The sequence below is a fragment of the Ischnura elegans genome, chromosome 8, assembly GCF_921293095.1.
Source record: "Ischnura elegans chromosome 8, ioIscEleg1.1, whole genome shotgun sequence".
NCBI lineage: Eukaryota > Metazoa > Arthropoda > Insecta > Odonata > Coenagrionidae > Ischnura > Ischnura elegans.
The window spans coordinates 94,192,202-94,213,383 of NC_060253.1; the positions used below are offsets into that span (position 1 = coordinate 94,192,202).

General features: G+C 37.2%; 2 protein-coding genes across 3 annotated transcripts in view; both read left to right on the top strand.

Annotated features, from left to right (window-relative positions):
* Positions 1-17,975, top strand: part of LOC124164597 (sodium-coupled monocarboxylate transporter 1-like) — a 31,379-nt gene extending 13,404 nt beyond the window's left edge. The window contains exons 3-15 of the mRNA XM_046542009.1: positions 620-779; positions 1,289-1,354; positions 2,029-2,080; positions 2,799-2,866; positions 4,923-5,077; positions 6,931-7,071; positions 8,002-8,110; positions 8,821-8,930; positions 9,590-9,773; positions 10,451-10,537; positions 12,432-12,613; positions 14,306-14,648; positions 17,555-17,975. Of these exons, the coding sequence (XP_046397965.1) occupies positions 620-779; positions 1,289-1,354; positions 2,029-2,080; positions 2,799-2,866; positions 4,923-5,077; positions 6,931-7,071; positions 8,002-8,110; positions 8,821-8,930; positions 9,590-9,773; positions 10,451-10,537; positions 12,432-12,613; positions 14,306-14,648; positions 17,555-17,608 (1,711 nt within the window). The 3' untranslated portion in view covers positions 17,609-17,975. The remainder of the gene's footprint in view (positions 1-619; positions 780-1,288; positions 1,355-2,028; positions 2,081-2,798; positions 2,867-4,922; positions 5,078-6,930; positions 7,072-8,001; positions 8,111-8,820; positions 8,931-9,589; positions 9,774-10,450; positions 10,538-12,431; positions 12,614-14,305; positions 14,649-17,554) is intronic.
* Positions 17,976-19,885: 1,910 nt separating this feature from the next.
* The window catches only part of LOC124164598 (sodium-coupled monocarboxylate transporter 1-like), a 34,198-nt gene continuing 32,901 nt past the window's right edge, over positions 19,886-21,182 (top strand). For both annotated transcript variants that reach the window (XM_046542010.1, XM_046542011.1), the window contains exon 1: positions 19,886-19,959. The gene's annotated coding sequence lies outside the window, so the exon portion shown is untranslated. The remainder of the gene's footprint in view (positions 19,960-21,182) is intronic.

Consider the following 21,182-nt stretch of genomic DNA (forward strand, 5'->3'; position numbering starts at 1 on the left):
AATGAGGACGAACAGACATAGGAATGGAAAAATGGCAAATATTCCTAGATACTTTTCAAAATTGCTAACATTCAGGTAAATTAATTTTTTTACGGGAAATTAATCACTTGGCCCATTAGATCCATATTTCGAGTGTATGCTGTAAAAGCGATCCATAGGTTTTATTTAAAATGCCCTCATTTGTAAAATGTTAAGTAGACAAATCAAATAAGTAAACAAAGATTAATAATATCGCATTTTTTATTTTTTTCATATTTCTCAGTAACTTTTGGAATGAACATCAATGCCACAAACGGTTTGACGTAAAGGACTGAAAATTTAATTAATTCAATAGTTGCACCCGTACAATTATCATGGGCAATATGTAGCTATCTCTATTGGCAAGCTGGAAGGTGAGCAATTCTAATAGTAAGCGTCAGGTGTTACGACGTAACGAGCTTCAAAAGAATGGAAAAACTTTCGCGTTCATTTATCTTAGATATGCCCGAGATGTATATTTTTCTCATAATTTCTACACAACGTCCCGCTTCCAAATTAACCTAAATTTAAATTTAATTTAAGTTAAACTTCAATTTTGTGTTGGAATGAGCGACCTCACTCTCAATTGCCTTACTATCAGTTACATTTCAGGGATCACCCTCTTGGGAATGCCGGCGGAGATATACGTTTACGGAACTCAGTTTACCACAATGATGATTGGAGTTTTGGGAGCTATTACTGGTTGTGCCGTCATCTTCATACCAGTGTTCTATGGACTTCAGTTGTCGACATCTTATGAGGTATGTCGTAGGCTGCACAGATAGACTTTTTAAATCAAGATAAGGTGTAAAGTAGATGATGAACCGATATGCCGATATGAAATGTGTTACATGAAATACACATCCTGATACACTGATAACCAAAGCTTTTTCTATTTAAAACTGCCCGTAAATTTACATATTCTTACAGAAAATGCAAACTTCCCTTAAGTGATACTTACCAGTCATCTGGAGAGGGAATTAACTAGCATAAAATACTAATGTAATAGAAAACAGAAATGATTTTCTAGAAGAGCAATGTTTCACATGGAGTTATAAGTTACTGGATATAATTTTGATCTTAAAACAGATACCAAAATAACTGCAGAGGTCGGGTAAATGTGTCCTCATAATGTGTAAAAGACTCTTTCATGGAACCTTAAGTCCATATTCCAGCATGCATTACCATTGAAAAGATAGTTTATTACAATTACCTCGTTTTTACATTCTCTAGCTTATCTAATTCGCCTGCAATTCATTTCTGCTTTCAGTATCTAGAAGTGAGGTTCGACAGAAAAGTGCGGCTGCTGGGATCGCTGCTTTACCTTATCAGTTCCGTAAGTATATTCACAGCGCAAAATAGCAATTTTCTCATTAAAATAACATGAGATCTTTTCCCAAATTTTATTACTTTGATCCGTGTAGATTATTATCAAAATAGCTACAATTATCTATGCAATCCAACTGAACGCAATCAATTGCTGCCCATTAAGTTCAAAAGAAATTCGAAAACATCTATTTAATTTTATATGTACCTATAGTATTTTAGATGTATGATTAATTAATGATAGATTTTAAATGCACCTACCTGTTTAGGCAACACGTGAAAGAAAAAAAGAACATAGGGAATTTTAACGTAGATATTTACAGATAAATAAGATTACTTTCAGTCAATACTTGCTCCTGTGGATTCGCACCTGATCTATTTTTTTTTTAATTTGGAGAATTGGTTAAAATCTCCTATTTTAAACAGAAACCTCACTCTCCAGCCGACAGTAAATTTATTTATAACAGAAAACGGAGACCGTGGGTTTACTTCAAAGTTTTGAGGGTAACGTAATTGGTTAACGAAATGAAGTCACTCAATTTCGTATAATACTGGTCACTCATCACTTTTCCTATATCTGCACATTTTCATTAATGATATTCAGCCACCGAAATAAATTAGACACCAGAATTTCCTTTTATCTCCTCCTTATCCTGTCTAATTTGCTTCAATATTTCATTACAGTTTCTCTACATCCCCATTGTGATCTACCTGCCAGCGCTAGCGTTCAGCCAAGGTAAGAAATACACACGAATAATATGATGAATCAATGTTATCTTTCCTACTATCAAGTGTGTTACTTAGGAAATAGAGTTTTCGCTCAAAAATTAGCTGTTACTTTCGACTAGGATTGATGAGAGGAGGATTAATGAGAAATACGAGGATTAATGAGAAAGAAAGTATACGAAATAGTTCAAGCAACAAAGACAGAAGTGAGCAATTTGAATTATAAAGCACCAAATGTCCAAAATGTCCAACATTTTTTGGATTTAGTTAAAGTTTCATCATGTTCCATCTCATCATTAGCTCCCAGCGTTGATGGTAGGAGGAACAACAGGTAGTCGTTATAAAATTCTTTGCTTAAATAACTGAGGGCATGAGTTAAGACCTAAAAAATTCTATAATTAATATCTTTCCAATTTAATTCCGGCCTCGATGGCGGCGGGATAGAGTTGTGCCTGTCAACTAAAGGTCGCGGGTTCGAGTCCCGCATGGGTACGCTGCCTCTTTCCAGGGCATGGGTGCTTGTGATCATCCTTCGTTGTTGAATGTTGTCAATTCCCTATCGTAGTGGCCTATGTGCTGTTTATACGGAAATGAATAAAAATGAAATGAATGAATTCAGACCATAAACTCACGCTCCACTGTATTTGAAAGCTTGATCATTAGATTTATAGAATATATTTCACTCTATTTTTAAAAAAACTCACATTTTCATTGTTTTTTCTCCACAGTTACGGGATTCAACCTTCACCTGATCACTCCACTGGTCAGCCTTGTGTGCATTTTCTACACTAGCTTGGTAAGTCTAATTTGTTACAAACATTTCTATCGCGCCCAACCCTGTTAGATGAAATCCAGACGCATACGCGAAAGCCGTTTACACAAACCTGAATACTCTTTCACATGAAATTTGCACATAAAATATAATTAGCGCAGGAATTTTGGGCCGAAGAAATTTTCGATTCCCAACGGAATCGTACGGTGCAACATTAACTAAAAGTACGAGGGTATTAAGAAACCTGTTCTTGCTGCTACATCTCCCTCCAAAACCCTTTCGATTTAAATCCTAGCTCAACTACTATTCATGCTAGCTAGCATAGATAGTAGTTGAGCTAGGATTAACTAGCTAACCTACCCATCCATGACCTTCATCCAGCAAACACAGATAAGAGGCTCTCTACTTGAATTCAGTATACATATCCGGCATTGTTCAATTTGCTATCTCGTAATTATAGCTGTAATTAATATCATGAGACGATCTCGGGGTGGACAGTTCTTGAGTTGTGTAGTGGTCTAGAAAATAGATCAATCTGTCATAGGTAGTCCGGGTTGCGGGATCTAGTCCAAGGGAAACCTACGATACCACGAAAAAGCTTTTTGCTGAAGAGGTAAGTGGAAATTTCATTTTCGCGTAAATTCTATGCAGCTCAGGGAAAGAAATTGGCCTCTCAAACCAGATTGCGCGTGTTCATAAGGTAGCGCTTAAGTAAAAGAGAGCTCTAGAGTAAAGAATCAAATCAACATAGTAAATTTAAAATCTTAAGTGATTAAAATATCTACTATAAAAACATACGATAGCCTGACCAAAAAGTTCTGTAAATTCAAATTGTATTTTGACAAGATTCTGGAATCAACAAACCATCAAATACCGCTCGGGGCTGAAGCTCATTACATTGTAAACACAATCATATTGGTTATTTAAAAATTCTATACTTCCAAATAACCACGTATATACTATTATAATGCCATACTCACTAAGCTTTTATAGTAAAATCACTACCTAACCCTTGAACTCCATTATTTCGTAAATTAACCAAAGTTAAAATCTTAGCTATTGTAGGTATTATATAAACTCGTTTTCACAAACAAAAATAATGAACTTGTGACCAGTGGTAGACCCAGAGGGTGGCTAGGGGGGCTTTAGCCTCCGACTGAAGTATCCAATTTCCACTAGATAGAATGGTAATTTTTTTGTGGTCCCCACTACTGCTGGGAGGTTACCCCTCAGCCACCCCACCTAGTCTCCCCTTGCGCATATCTTAGATCCCCCACTGCATTTGACCCACTACAACATTGGTGACTCCTTTTTATTTTCTTTCAATTCTGTGCTCATCTCATTGTAAACAAATCTCCATGACACTTAACAGCAAATACTCCCAAAAACCGGTTCAAATGCGAGTTACCCTTAGTACTAGTAGCAGAAAGAACCGAAACTCCGGAGCGCTTCCGAGCGAAGAGTCTTGAAGCGAAAGTAGCATTTATTGAACCGCAACCTTAGTACGGTATTAGGAGGAGGCGACCGACAGTTTAGGCCATTTAGCGACATGAGGGGAAGGTACGGAAGGGTGGATAGAAACTCGGCGTCGGTATTAGTGTGCTCTAAACGAACGGATTTAACCCTCTATGCCCCAGGGTGACTTTGAGGTAACATACCGCATTTATGCCCTTTTTGTTATTTTTTTCATTTCTTGGCCTCTGTAGACCATTGTGACTTCAAAGTAACAGTTAGCCTACCCAATCCCTTCTCATGTGTTACTTTTAGTTTGTTTTTTCCCCTCCTGAGGGCGTTCTCCGTCAGATATCTGCACATGCACATGTAAAAAATTGGGGCATAGAGGGTTAACGCATGCCATGGTTAACGGAACCACTGCTTAACGTCCAATCCGACGGACGGAGTGTTGCGCTTGAAATATCCTCCACACAACACTCGAGCAGGGATCGGGCAGTCTCTGAATTCTCTGCCACCACCGGGATTTGAACCCGAGCCTACGGGATGGGACGTCAACACTCTAGCAACCACACCAACCCAATTCCCCGACCACAACTTTAATCGCGCGATTGCTTCCTCTTTCCAGGGTGGCTTGAAAGCCGTCGTCTGGACGGACGCTCTGCAGACGGTGATGATGTTCTTCGCCATGATCGTGGTGGTCGTCATAGGCACGGCCTCTCTCGGAGGTTTGGGAAACGTCTGGCAACTGAATGACGAGAGCGGGAGAATCGAATTCTTCAAGTAAGAGCGGGGAATTCACAGTATCAAAAAGAGGCTTGAGATTTTATGAGTTCAAACGATTCCTTATATCCACTCCATTTCACGATTTCTTATTATGGTGGGAAAAAAATTAAGGAAAATTTCCCAACCATAACCACTTAAAATTTTGGTAGGAATAGAAGGAATAATGACTTTGCTATTTCCACATTATAAATTATTGAGACCGACCATGGTTTCGTTACAGCGTAATATTGTCAATATTAATCATATTAATTACAATTAAAATTGATTTGACCCCTGAAAAAACGACTCTTAAAATAATTTAATGTAAAAAACTTTGTAATTCAACGTAAATTTATCACTGCACGACTTAGGTTTAGACATGATATGTCATCATCTACGGAATTCCGGAATCATCTGGTGATTTTCACCATACTCATAGCAATATTTCTACGCATAGCAATATTTCTACGGACACAATTCGTTGTCTCGACCGTGACTTCATGAAACTGGCTGAACGTAATGAAATTTTTAAAAAACTTAGTAATTCCTCATAAACTCATTGTTGTATTGACTACATGATTATGGGGATTCAACATATAATGACGTGCCAGTGATATCTAGGTCTTACAGCAATAAATATATGTGGAATGACAAAGTTTTTTACATTCCATTGTGTTAAGTGGATTCCATGAATTCACGCCCGAGACAATGAATTATGTCCGTTATATTTCTGCCAAATATGGTGATAAGAGGTTTGTATGGAAATTAAATTGAAGATTACAATAACGGATATATCTCTTTGAAATAAAAACAATTATTTTATTCAAACTGAAGACAGGGCTTTCCATTTATCCTCCACCTTACATTTCACTTTATATCGCACCTAATTCTCAGAACCTGGTGACGCTCTCAAATGTATCTGACAATATTTTCAAGGTGAATGATGGAGAATGGCTCCTCCCAATTACATACAAGGTATCGCTCTTAAATTTCGATTAATGGGAATTAAGGTTAACTTAAAAGTAATAAAATTGGCATTGGATGGTACGCTCTTTTACCTCCCTCCAAGCAATTCACAGCCAAGATGGTATCATTAAAAATATTTCACAGTTCCTCACTATCTCCGTTCTTTAAAATCTTTACATCTCTACATTCAATTTGTTAACTTCTTCCTTCAATTTGAAATGGTTTTGTAGCAAACGTTTGTTTATTAAACTGATGATTGGAACATAGAGACGGCAGAAGTTATGTGCGAATTCGAAAATACCACGTACCATCGTACAATTTTCAGAGCAAGTCATAAAAGTAATAGTAAATCGTCGGCTTCTGTTGAAGATAAACTGCTGAAAAGATAAAAAGTACCAAACGCTACACAGATATATATTTTATTGCACCTACTATTATTGCAGCGCCTCGATTGGATTAAAGTGGCCATTTTTAAAACTTCACATTTATTTTTTCCTCCTGAATATTACTAGAGGTACTCTTCCAATCGCGGTAAAAGTGTAAGAACATTTCATAGTAATCCAGTCCTGAGCTATCCGGAAAATTTCAGCGCTCTAGTTAACCGGGGAGTGGTTGAAATTTGAGTTGCAAGATTTTTCCCGGAAAGACAAACAAGAAAGCGAGTGTAATAAAATGTGGTAAAACTTGACCCAGAAATCGTCCCCGCAGCAGAAGTTGATATCTTAGAAAATCTTAGGGTAAGAGCTATAATGCAATAATGCTTTTAATTAATGAGCTTTCCTGATAATGTTACCCATAATGAGGTAAAGCAAACAATTATGATAGAAAAAATGTCAATACACTCAATACTAAACTCGGACTGATGTACTAACATATTCCTTTTTTTATTTCGGGAATGCATTCAGTTTTGACCCTGATCCAACTGTGAGGCACACTTTTTGGAATACTGTTTTTGGATGCGTCTTCAGCTGGATGACTCACATATCCGTCAACCAAGGAATGGTCCAACGCTTCCTCGCAATGCCCTCGCTCAAGAAAGCAAACATGTAAGTCATGGGCGTGCCCAGAGAGGGGCAGGGGGGGCAGCCGCCCCCCCCCCCCCTAGAAGCAAAAATCGCAAAGGTCTTTAAGCAAAATCAGTACTGAATTGAAAATAAAGTATTCAACAAATTTTCTTTAAACGCACGAAAAATGATATGTATTGGTATAAGATATGTAACTAAAATAAAACTATTTTTCAGGGAAATAATCTCATAAATTAATGTCACAACTTTGTTTGCCCCCCTCCCTAGACCATGGCTTGCCCCCCTAGTTATGATCCTGGTTACGCCCTTGATGTAAGTCTCTTATCCAAAACTAAATGTTTCGCATTATACAATCTTGGGTATCTCTATGCTAAGTTGTGGTGAAGAGAAGATGATAATCGTCATCCAAATATCATATAATCCAGCATAAAGCACGTGGTCGAAATATGGTCGAAATAAGTTCAAAATTTGTGGAATAAATTCTTTAGCACTTCACATTATCTTCTAAATTTTAACGAATTAAAATGTTGCTTTCTGCAACTAACCAATTAAAAAGCAATTAGTTTTTAAAGGACGCTTGATTACATAATTATTTCAAATCAAAATTTCAGTCTTACATTTAACCAGTGTCGAGAATGGCATAAATTTAACAAAACTTACACTAGTTCCACGATCAAGGAATTGTCAAGTAGTCTTACCAGCAAAGGTAATTTTATAGCCTCATTCACGTAAACATTTAAGGAGGAAATAATCTTTTTAGATTAAAATTAGGATTTTCACAAAAAAAAATTATTCACGGCTAAAATTAAAAACTGTCTTTAAGATACAAACGCGTTATCGGAGTCGTCAAAGAAATAAATTAAAAATGCTGTCCCAAAAAATAACGATAATTATTATGTAACTTTCACGCATTTCGACAAAAAATCATATTTTATTCAAATTATATTTCAGAATGATCGTTTTCTTCACATTCGGATGCTTGGCCATCACCATGATGAGCTGCTATTGTGGACTTCTCATATATGCAACATACCGCAACTGCGATCGTCTATCAGCCAAAGTAAGTACTAGCACTAAAACATTTTACCACCAGATAAAAAGAAAAAAATTCACCTGGACACACACTTAGGGCCTACTACTGTCCACATTAATGAATGACTTTCCCAAAAAATATTTGAAAGCGCAAAATAAAGAGGCATAAAAATATTATGCTTCTAGGAAACCTATAACTCACTTTACGACGAACATTTTTCACCAAGTTCATATTACACATTGTTATTTACACCAAGGATGGAATCCACCGTGAAAAACATAATTTGACTTAGCCGGAATTCAAACCCAGACCTCCCAATTGCCGGTTTGTGCTACCAGTTACACCACCTAGTCATCATCTTCCGAGGGAAATCCCAGATTAACAATAAGTAAAATGATTTTTTATGGAATAAATGTCAACCTTGGTGTACGTAACTTTCCACCTATGCGTGTGACTGCGTACAGAGTCACTTGTACAATGTGGTGCACATTGTATATTGAAATATTGATGCTTGAAAAAGGAGCAAATATTTTCAAATTAAAGCTGTTGTTTGTTATTGATATATTACTATATAGGGATTGAGTTTCATAACACGCATTTCTGATTGTACATTTGCGGGTGAGAAAACGAAATGAAAGGATTGAATGCAAAACTGGAGTAGCGAAACCCTATTAGTTATATGATGAATGAAAGGCGACAAGAATACTCAAGCGACCCTCTCACTTTTCGCCCCAAAGATTGTGCGGGCTTCGGACCAACTGCTTCCCTATTACGTGATGGACGTGGCGGCCTCGCTACCGGGAATGCCTGGTCTTTTCATGGCCGGCGTGTTTAGCGCAGCTTTAAGGTGAGTACTCCCTGCTTTCCCATACTTCCTACACATGTGAGATACCTCTGCAGAAGAAATGTAATTGGTATATATCTGGGAAAATACCCAAAAATACCTTCATAGTAATAATAATTTCAACAATTAAATTAGTAATGAGTTAAGAGTATCGCCAAGTGGTAAAATGATAAAATTCTATATATTAGATACACATGGCCGTTTTTATTGAAAATTTTCATTCGTTTCAACGCCATTTATGGACTACTTAAAGCCTTTTACTTTTAACTTTAAAAAAACTCTGCTCAAGTCCACAACTTATTTCAATACAAATAATTACATTATGTTTATTTTTTCAAAGCCAAGAGTTAATACCAGTCATAAAAACTAATTTCCTCTATTTATGGGTCCTAAAGCAAGTACAAACAATAAAAAAGTAATTGAAAAATTATGAGTTCATGGCTAATTCTGAACAGATGTAGAAGTTACCACACACGCTTATATTCAAATAAATTGGACAGCAGACTTCATAAATAATTTACGACTAAGCATGTTTTAGCTCGAGATCAACACAAAAAATACCCTCGGCTTGGATTCACATTCATTAAAAAAATTGAGTGTTATCCTAAAATAAATAATATTCGATAAAAACTTGAAAATTTTAAATTTCCTTTTATTTTCAGCTCCATGTCCACCGGCCTCAACGCCATGTCCGGCGTCATATATGAGGATTTTATTCACCCTTGGCTGAAAGTCAAAATATCGGAGGAAAGGGCCTCGACAATCATGAAAATCATTTGCGTCTTCATTGGACTATTCTGCGTCGGCATGGTGTTCATTGTAGAAAATCTGGGTGCAGTTATCCAGGTACTCCAAAGTGGCATAATAAGTCAGAGATTAAAAAATACACCCTAGCAGTACATTTTTATGAATTAAAAAAATTAATAAGGGTATCTTACGATATATTTCATAAAAATATTAACAATGGAATTATGAGCAGATGAAGTCAAATAATTTCTTCTCCAACCTTCCCATTCCCAAGGTATTTTATATCTTTAATGGTTAAAGAGGTATTTCAAAAACCCAATTTATTTCCTATCATACACGATTAAGAGCATATTATTCCGGAACATTTTTTCTCGTACCTAATGCTTAATAGTACTTAAAGCAATTAAAATTATTTTTACGTTTTTACCTAATTTTTGCCAAAGTCACGTTTGTTTTCTGACCTTTTAAGTCAGAAAAATCGTCAAATACCTAAACGTATGGAACTTATTGGAATGAAGCACGTGTTTTGTTTCCTTGGCCACGAATACTATTTTTATACGTATTTTGTATGCTTTATATTGAACTGAATAAAATATTGTTTATAGTGCAACAAAAAAATTTCATAACAAGTGGAGTTGCCATCCAATGTTACATGTTAAACGCCCTTTCCTTCTACAATGTTGCGCAGAGTAGGAGGGGAAGGAAAAACTTTGGCTTAAGTGCTAATAAGTTACCAGACAGCCACTCTAATTGACCTCTCTTTTACTCTTTAAAAGGTCTCGGGATCTCTGGGAGGCATAACGAGCGGTCCGATGCTGGCAATATTCGCTCTGGGGATGCTCTTCCCCTGGGTCAACTCCAAGGTAAGTGGGAAGCCGAACCTTGAAATCAGGCCTTGCCAACCCCTACGCTCGTCACGACCAAGGTCACTTCTCAAGCAGACCCTTGACGCCTATCTACACACATGCCATCCCGCCAGCAACTTCAAACGTGATCCACATACTGATTCAGAAAAACTCAGGATATTAGGCGCGCGGTCTTTCCTTTAATCCCATCCACGGAAGGAGCCTCGTTAAATGATGCTAAAAAGTAGGTTTCTAGGACCGGAGATCAAATTCATATGCAAGCGTATGATTTAAAGAAAAAAGAAAACATTTTATTGGTAATGCATTTCATTACTTAAGGTTAAATTATTGAGGAGTAGCCAAAATAAAAAGTAAAACTAATTTCCATTGGTACGAGTACCGTTATCGCTGAAAGAGTCTAGAAATAACGCTTCTTCTATAATAAACTGTATAAAAAGCACTAAAATGAAAATAATAACTTTAAATCACTAGTAGAAGAAAGCATAAGTGCCGATTATGTATATTAGAAATGAAAGTCGAAGAGAGTGATAGCTGAGTAAGGATTGGCTCGCAATATTGATAACTAAACCTAAACCCAGCACCCTCGCTTTATTCTCCAAGGGATAAAAAGCCTATTTTTTTACTTGTAAGTGAATTTTAGACAGTCTTGGGAAGAATCTTGTTTTTTACTCTCTTTAATTTTTGTTTTCTCATGTAGTTCTCTTTTTGTAGTGAATCGGGTTATCCATTAAACCAGAGCTATTAAAGATATTTCTGCGAAAAAAATATGTAACCAGGGGAGGGCTCCGAGGGCCCCTCTGTTTCACAGGGGGGCATTCGATAGTCCTTAAAACCCCTGCAGGATTGCTGCCCTCATTCACCCCCAACGTAAAACTCAAAACTCCGCCAATGTTGTTAAGTCCTATTTAGTAATTTATGTATAGAAAACACGTTGTCGGTCTCTCTGCCCGCTATGCATTTCCATAAAGCCGCACGAATTACAACCAAAGTTAGAATATAAGTGCTACTGATTGCTACTTTCTGTTGCGCCCGACGGGTGCCTTGCGTCGTTTTCTCATAACCGTTTTATACATCACGTCATGCAACTTCTGCGGCCGAGCATCCTGCCAGATAGGCACACCACTTAGCACGCTCAAAGAGAAGACATAGCTCAAAGGATTTTACATTTAACTATGAAGTTCACACGACGTTTTTGATCTGCGAACGTACGGACACACATTACGATCAATATTGTGGAGCGGGGTGTTAGCTGATCCCATGCTCGGTTCATGGAAATCGTTATTTCCTTTTTTTCCTGTTACATACGTATACCGTCATCATACCTGCTTTGTTTCTTTATCTAAAAATCCTGCAATATGACCATTTCCAATTCCAAGTTCTAAGTTTCCCACTTCTCTGGGTTACTTTCCGGATCAATGCTAGGTGGTCTACTGATATGTACAAAATCTTACATAAAACGTTCATTTTTTTTCATCCCTTCCGAGGGACAGATCCAGCGATCGCTCCAATGATGGCGGAAAAATGATCGTTTCATGCGATCATTTTCCGCGATGGTACGAGGGATTGAAATCCTATTCCCTTTACCATCAATCGGCGCGTCCATTTTTCCGTCACTGAAACTATCGCTGTGACCGTCCTTCAGCCAATCAGAACGCATGACCGCCTTCAGCGATTTTTCGCATCACGCATGGCTTTTAATTGAATGACAATTTCAATTGATTCGTTTTTTCAAATGTTTGCTTTTACGAATGTATGACACCATCATACCTGCTTTGCTCCTTTACCTAAAAATCCTGCCATGTACCCATGAATTCCAAGTTCCTCTGGATACTATTTTTTCCGAGCATTACTGGGTGGCCTGCTAGTCCCTTATATTTCCTCTTCCTTTCAGGGAGTGCTCTCCGGAGGGATCACGGGAATGATTGTCATGGGTTACATCTCCTTTGGCCAGCAGGCGGCCGTCGCCAAGGGTCTGATCAAATTCGAGAGGAAGCCAGTGACGACCGAGGGATGTGGCTTCTTGCCTCACAACAACACATTCCTCTCTTACGGGACATCGATCATCAACGCCACGTGAGTGAAAAGCCTCGATCAGGAAAAAAAAATATGCTCCATTTGGAATTTTTGCTGTGTAACTGTTCGCCTTCTTCCATTTGCTCCTTATGCTCGGAGTTTGCAGCGAACTTAGGCTTCCCATGAGAGAGTATTTGTGCATTAGTGTTTCGTAGTATTGAATGGAGTTCGGCATGCAAGATGGTGGCTTAAACTATGTGCACAAGTTTTTCCGTTTTACTTTTGCTATTACTATATTTTACTACCACAAGGTGTACCAATAGTGTACTTCATGTGTGTTGTACGCTGATGATTGGTCACCCTACTAAACTTCGTAGAGGTGGATTGCAGAGTATTATGTGTATGGGGAACGTGTTTGTACCATGTAGGCAAGGAGTAGAGGAATAAAAACCAGCTAGACAAATACAGCAGCTTGCTCTAATGCCGGACAACCCTCATTCATACTATTCCTATGCAAGCAAAATCTCTCGAAGGAAAGTAACTAACAATGACGGCTAAGGCGATTAAGACCACTGTGACTCGTGAAATGGCGCCTCAGAATTGGCCTCCTTTTGTCTACCTCATTGCACTCCGGAATGGGAGGGAAAAAAAATGAAAGTTGATTTTCACTTGTTGATGATCGAAGAGAGCCTTTCCAACTACGTAGCCAAATCAGAGCATCAGGTGGTCACCAACCTAGCCAAGATCCGGGTGATGTCGTTTGATCACTACAGGAGCCCTGAGCCAAATAGCCTCTCAATTTTTGTTTTCCAACTAATGTCTTTTGACTATAATATACAAGATTTAAAAATTCGTTTAATGTATTATTTGTCTTAAATGTTGCATTCTGCTCGTTTTCTAGAGATATCGATTGGGAAATAAATAATCTGTAAAATATTACTGGTCCCTCCTTTCCCTATTGGTACAGCCAAGTATTTACACTCTCTGATAATTAATAATAATAATAATAATTTATTTACCCCTACATTTTGTTTTTACATCTGATTACAAAAACAACAAAGAGAAGGAGCTTAAGGTGGTCTCCAAGGTAATAGGACCTGAGTTGAGCCACCATCAAATAACAAAATGCATGCCAATAAAAAAAATAATAATGGAGTAAATGGTGCATGAGTGTTTTAGATAAATAACATCAAAATAAATTTTCATTTATTTCTTGCGAGAAAAGTCAGTCTTTAGCAAGTCTTTACATTACATTTGAGGATTTATTTTTTTAATTCTAGCGTGCAGTAAATGAAATTAATTTGGCACGATGTAAAGAAAACAGCGTTTATATAATGTTAACTTAGGTCTGTTTGCTACTAGAAATGACTCACTCCTTAAATTATATTTATATTTATCGCATCCACTCGGCATATTTCCACTTATGGCAAAAAACAATTTAAGCACTTTGAATAAGTACAAATTTAGCCTTAATGGCAACAATTTTAGGGCCACAAGCAACGGAAATGAGTGCCCATAATAACTTTTAGTCAATACTAAGCATGCTATTAAATAAGTCTAACAATTAAGCTAAGCATAAATAAGTCTTATTATAATCACAGGGGTGCTTTGGACCCTATGGCTAGCCACTAAGCAATGATAAGCACGCTTAATGTGTGTTATTGAAATCACGGGGGTCCTTACATGGGTCCCATGACTCGCTGGTATTTGAACAATTATATACATGCTTAATATGTCTTATTGTAATCACAGGGGTGCTTTTATGGACCCTATGACGGAGAGCAGCCTAGCGGGTGCGGCAGTCGCGGCCATGACGGAGGTGGAGGCGGTGCAGGAGCAAGCCGCATTCCCGTTCCGCATTTCGTACACGCTTTACACCATGATCGGACTCTTCGTGACCATCGCCGTGGGTCTGGTCGTGTCTTTCCTCACTGGACCGACGGATCCGGCTGACGTTCACATCGAGCTCCTGACTCCAGTGGTGAGACCGCTGTTCGCTCACAGGTGCAAGTCCGGAGACGATACGGCCCACTGGCGGAACAGGGTCAAGGAAGAGGAGAAAGAAGCCGCGGCAGAAGCACTCCTCAAGAAGCAGGTAACGTTCATCTTCATCTCCATGCTACCCCGCATGCCGCCTAAATGGGCGTGTGGCAGGGAGTGTTAGAACAAAATTCACTAATTCTAAATTAAATTAAATTCATTTACTTAGGGGGTATTAGGACACCAGCCGTTTAATATGAAAAGCAAATACTCAAACAAAATTGTGACTAGCATTTATCAAAGTCATTTATGATTTGGCGGGAAAACGGCATCTCATATCTATCCGTTCCGCAAAATATCCCTCTTAATTTATCGCATATGTCGGATAAACTTAAGGCTGGATGGCGATACTTGGTGGAACTTGATGACAGGAAACAGAATAAAAGGTTGTAGGTTCCAATGAAGTTTACTTAACCGACCCAGGTTTCGACATTACACTATGTCGGACCTGGAGGTGTAGTGGAGCTCTAACATGATTTTCCCCGCGTCGCTCTTAAAGATATTTATTCTCAATTGCTCAAGCAATCTAAGCCTAGCGCGCAGCCTCCGAGTCTATCGCGGCTCCCAGCCTAATTCGCTTAACATCTGGGTAGGTAACGTACCTCTACGCCCCTAGCTCTTTTTGAAGAATCGCGTCGTATATACATTATGTAAGAACGGAGATTTCCGCGGTGTTAATTGAAGTATTTCATTTGCGGTTACTACCGCTTCGGTTGCTGAGGCGATGAAAACAGATGACAATGACGCTGGCAGTAGTGCCAGCGAAACTGTTGTCATCGCCACAGCAGCCGACGCGGTAGTAATCGCAAATGAAGAACTTCAGGTAACGTCATAGTGACTAGTGTGTCTATTATACATGATGTCTTCTCGGGATTATCTCCGGTTTAATTCTTTGTGTAACACTAACGTTTCAATGAACGTCTAACACATTATCATCATGGTGAAAAAATAATTTTCACTTGAAAAAATAGCTTTGATATTTAGCTTTACTTTTCTGTTCGGTCAAAATTATTATTCCACCCTTATGAGGACAGGCGAGTCCTTCATTATAACTTTGGTTATGTACGAACATTAAACTATTGGAAATGCCGAAAATACATAACCAAATAATTCGCCGGGAATTTCGTTATCGATTCGGGAATTTGGGAATTATTTAATTTTTAATTAAAAAAATTATCACAACTTGGTTTTCTACAACTTAACCTTTAATCGTCAACTCGTTTCAAGAGTCTGTATTTTCAAGACTAGTGACTAGCGGCCTTTAAGTGCCGAGCGATAGACATCTTCAACTCTAAAAATATTCCTTATAGTCTCTATATTTTCACTAGACTTGAAAATGATAGCTACAGTGTCTTGAAACTAGTCAAATATTAAAGATTAAGTTGTCGTAAGCAAAACTTTTATCTTTCCCATCTTAAAATGGGATTCTACAATGTTAATGCCTCAAAAATTCAGTGTATTACTTCATTTTTGTTTTTATTTTATGATTCTCTAAAGGAAGGATATAACGTACGATACTTCCTCTCAGAAAAATATAAGGCTTATATCCGTGGAAGAGCCAATATACATATACATGATTCATGTTGGGGATAGGGAGGGCTAGGCCCCCTGGCACCCTTCGTTATAGACCCCCTTGCTTCCTCTATCTGAAGTTCCTCTCGTGCGTTAGCTGCAAGAAAATTAAGGTTTCTAGGAATTTTGATTCGATACTATAATCCACGACAGCGTGGAGCAAGCTTAGGCATTCTATCTAATTAGATAACGAAAAAATATTGCTCCTCGAATCAGCCGATGGGTACATAGCTACGATAATTTACCCTATCATCTGGTCGGTTTTAATATCACTGCATCTCCGTAGCGAGGATTTTTTCTGTAGCGATCCGTGTTTTTTCCTGTTATTTAATAAAATCAGGAACTTGTTTGATCATACAGCTATGCTAAATATTACTGCCACCAAGCTTAACACAAATGAAGGTGCTCATTGGATTTGCTTAGTTCTTCACTTGGAAAAATAATGATGTGCGAATTCAAATAATGATAGTGAATTTTCCCATCTTTTCTTTGCCAGTATTAAGAGCTTATTCTTTTTTCGTACATAAACGATCTCATGATTTTTCAGTTAAAGACTTTTCTCTACCTTTATTAACCGTAAATATTTTAAACAATCAGCGATACAATTAAAAAACCCTTCAATGTCGAGCAGTAAGATGAAATAAAAATCCCATGGTATTTCATTAATTTTAGGATTTATTTACCAGAATCCACTACCCTGACTACATAATAGAATCATTGTAGCTTGTAAGGAATACCATAGGATAAAAAAATGAAACTTTATATCCCCTTGAATTCAATAACAGGAGCAATAACCTCCAGGCTGAGATTATTGTGACTAGGTTTTCAATTTATATGCCTAATCTCTGAATTCTAACATGGTAATTATGTCAATGAAATATTGTTGCATATCAATAAGACTATAGGTTGTGAGTTAATGTCATAGGAAAATATCTCCAGAAAATTATACACTCTACCCTTCTGAAAGAAAACCATCATCATCATTCTATTTGTTCGAAATGCAGAATTACGTTTAAAATAAATCATAAGTAACTGGCGACTTCAATTGGCTACTTAACAAGTCACTTTAACCCTCGAGTCTTTTTGCGTTCTGCAATTAACGTGTTAATGGAAGTTAAGTAATAACTATTCATGGTTAAAGGTCCAAGGTTTTATGGAGTACTTTTGATTTAATAAGTACGATAATGACATGCACATAGTCTTGCCGATTAAAACCAGAAAACTATTTTTACCCGGAAAAACTGGAAACGTTATGGAACTCTCTATGGAACGTCGGAGAGCCTCAAATCAAACCTCCTGTTTACCGACTAACCAATCATAGCATACCCGTAATTTATCTTTTATTCGGCAATAATTTTTAGATGCTAATGAAATGATATTACTTTACAGGAGATGATCATGATGGTCAATGAAGATCTTAAAAAGCTGAACAATTCCCATTGATACCTGATCCTTGGATATCTCTTTGAATGGAAAGAATGAGTCGGCTTCTCCGGATGGCTGTCATGGGACTTCGAACTCGGAGAAGCACACAACGTGAACGAATGGTGTGGATATTCAATGTGGATAGCCATAAGGCGACAGTGTCCTCATCGGAAGACAGCGTTAGCTACCCGAAATTCTGTGAATATTCGGGGAATGATAAACCCATCACATCAACAAAAAATTACTTTTTTCCATCGAATCCATAGATGAACTTCATATAATGTCACGTCTAATCTTCTCGTATGAGTTAATGCATTTTTGTGGAGAAACAATATAATATTTCCTTCATTTATCATTATTTAAATAAAAAAGAACTGACTCTGATTATTCGTGTGGTAAAGTATTCGAAAACAATATAGCCATCAATGCCATAAAAATGTGCTGCTTTGTGCTTCGGTCTTCACTTTAATTTTGTTCTTCGGCTGTGAGAACGGATAAGTGCAATCCCGTAGTCCTCTGTGATGTCACTTATGGACTGCGGTAAAAAAAAAACTTGGATGATTTTAAGAGGGCAGATGGCATACGGGTGTAATACACCAATAATGTGGTCCATCAACTAATTACGCTACGAAGAGAACACAAAAAAATAAAATTTTCAAATAAAACCAGACATGTATAAAATTAGAATTTTTCTTGTTAAATTTATGGTCATAAAATAGAGAACTGGATTAAAAAAACTGAATAAAATAAATTTGATAAAAACTCACTTGAGTGCACTGAATCAGTTTTACAAATAAATTTTGGACCCCTATTGTCCTGCAGATAGACATTTAGATTCTTTAAAAATGTAACATACATCAGTGCTTTAAATATTTGTACCTTTCCAGCTACACAAGATTACTTGTACCATTACAGTGGGCTAGGAATTCATCTTTTGTTTATGCTAACGGCATAATCTCATTCTATGTAAGAATATCACCCAAGAAAATTGAACTTAATATGATATACTTATGCTTATATAAAAAGTGATCAAAATTTTAAATAAAAATCAACGACCAGGATTGTCTTATTTCACTACAGCTCATCTCCAAAGAAGCCGTAGAAATATGACACACACTGAATGAAGTTTAAATAAGCACACAAAATAGTATTTTTGAAAATGCGGATATATTGCTTGTACCATTTCATTAAATATACGATCCTTTCTAGAAAATTCACATGCTACGGTACGGATCATACTATGTATTATGTTATATCATATCATACTAAGTAGCACGGGAGGCTCTGGCGCTTGGTTCACAAGATTCTCCTACCCCTTAAATATCCAAAGATCTCTAATTCAACTTCAATCCAAATACTCGTTCAAATTTGCTCACCTACCTCAGTTGTCAATTTATGACGTCTACAATTACATCTTATGGGATTATAAATGAAATTGAATTCTTTAGTCGTACAGGAATCCATAGAGTGGCCATCGCCATTAATCGCGAGCCATATTGAGAAGCTGTATTCATAAATTCATGCTTCTCTGACTATAGTTACTCTGGGAGATCATATTCTCGCGGCAAAGTTCCGTCTGCCAGCGCCACTGTCGGTCGGAGAGAAAATCGGTTTTCATTCCGATAATATGCATTTTTAAATATGCATTTATGCAAATTTAAACAAACATCATCTTTTTTTCCTTTCTCACAGTATTCTTCGGAGACGAAATAGGGCTGAAAATAAAAAATAAACTGAAAATATTGTCGCGTCCCTGGCAACTAGCATTATTCTTCTGTATGGAGAAATATTGCTACAGCCAGTTAATCTTGCAGGGCTCATCCCATCATGCAAACAATTCCATCACGTAAAGATTAACTTTTAGAACAAATTAGATTTTCATCGATGCCAAAAATAACATATATTTTAACATTATAACATAATAGAAGTAACATATATTTTTCTCGAGCAACATTAAATAGAATTTAACTTCAACGCAAGTTTTCAGCTACGTTGGCTGCGTTGGCGGATTTTTTTTTCAGTAAGTAGCTATCATCCATGTTTCTTTATTAACTACCTGTAAACTTATCAGAGTATCAAATTCATTGAATAGATAATTTATGATGAAAGAAAAATACTCACCGGTACCTCCCTCAAGGAACTGGAGTGTGATTGCCTTAATCCAGAGACCTCAAGTAATCATTTAATGATAAAAAAAATATTTGTCGAGATTACGACATCAGATGAAGTATAAGCGATATATCGAAAGCGAATAGCGCTTTTTGTAAGTTGAAGAGATAAGAACACAGTGATCCAGACCGATTCAAATGCATCAGATTATTCTGTTGGCACTCACAGGCATGTCCACAAGAGCATCGCCAAGGCCACAGGTAAGTGCGTATCAAAACGCTGTTATTAATATTTTTAGTAATTCAATGAAACCGTGTTCATGTCTGCGACTAAGCTACTTGCCTCATACACTGGTGATAGTTTTACAATACAAAATGTTCACTTATATTGCCCGATATCATGGGGTAATTGTTATATTGCCCGATCCCACAGATTAATTTTTCATATGCAGTGGAAATAGGCGATTAGTATCACTCGACTGATTTCTACTATCAGAATTTGAATGATGATGCTCGTTTTTCTCGCTTTTCTCCATGTTTGATAGCAACATACGGCGAAAATATGTTTCACTTAGAAAAATAAATTACTCCCGCCTTTCCACGATTTTAAATATTATCTTAAAGAATAAGGTAAAAAAAATAATGTGTACTCCCATAGGCGGATTTAAGGGGAAGGGGGCACGGGGGCACGTCCCCCCCCCCCCCCCAATGACGCTTAAAAAATAGACAAACATTTTTTACGGTTATCATTACGTTCGTTTTATTTTGTGTACTTCGGAGCCTCCTTTATTTAATTTCATATTAATAACTTCATTTTTAAAACAAAGAGGATATTTCGTACAGCAATTGTTGTATGTTGTTTTTGAATCTCAAGTATGAGAAGATCGTTTTCCAGTAGGACCCCCCAAGAAAACAATCCTGAATCCCCCCCCGTGTTCTCCTAATTTTTCCAAAGACATTACATCATGCCATTCCCCAAATTATAAGAGGACCGGCATAGCTGTAGTGTAATTCTCTGAGGGTCGTGTTCATTTCATAACACAAAAATCCAGAACGACACAGAGCCAAGCGTCAGGTAGTCCTTAATTAATGACGTCATGGCAAAATTAGAAGGGTAGAAACGCACTTTCCTTAACTTTTTAATATTGAAATGCTACTCTGTGGTTTTTTATTACTAATTATTATTTACATTTTATTACAATTTTTTTGTTGTGGTAATATGTATACGTTATAAATGTATAAATTAGAAATTTTGAGGTAGCAAAATTGATAAAAGCGTTACTTGACTATTACGTCACTTGTTAACCAGTGTCGGAACCGCGTTCCGGCACCCTGACTCCACTGTTCTTGAGTGCTTTTTTTAAGTTATTACGAGGATTATTTTTTTCGACATAATGACGCAATTAATCACGAGAAACTTCAGTAATGAGATATTGTTGTAGCCGCATCTAAGCACCATATAAATTACATTCCAAAACACAAGA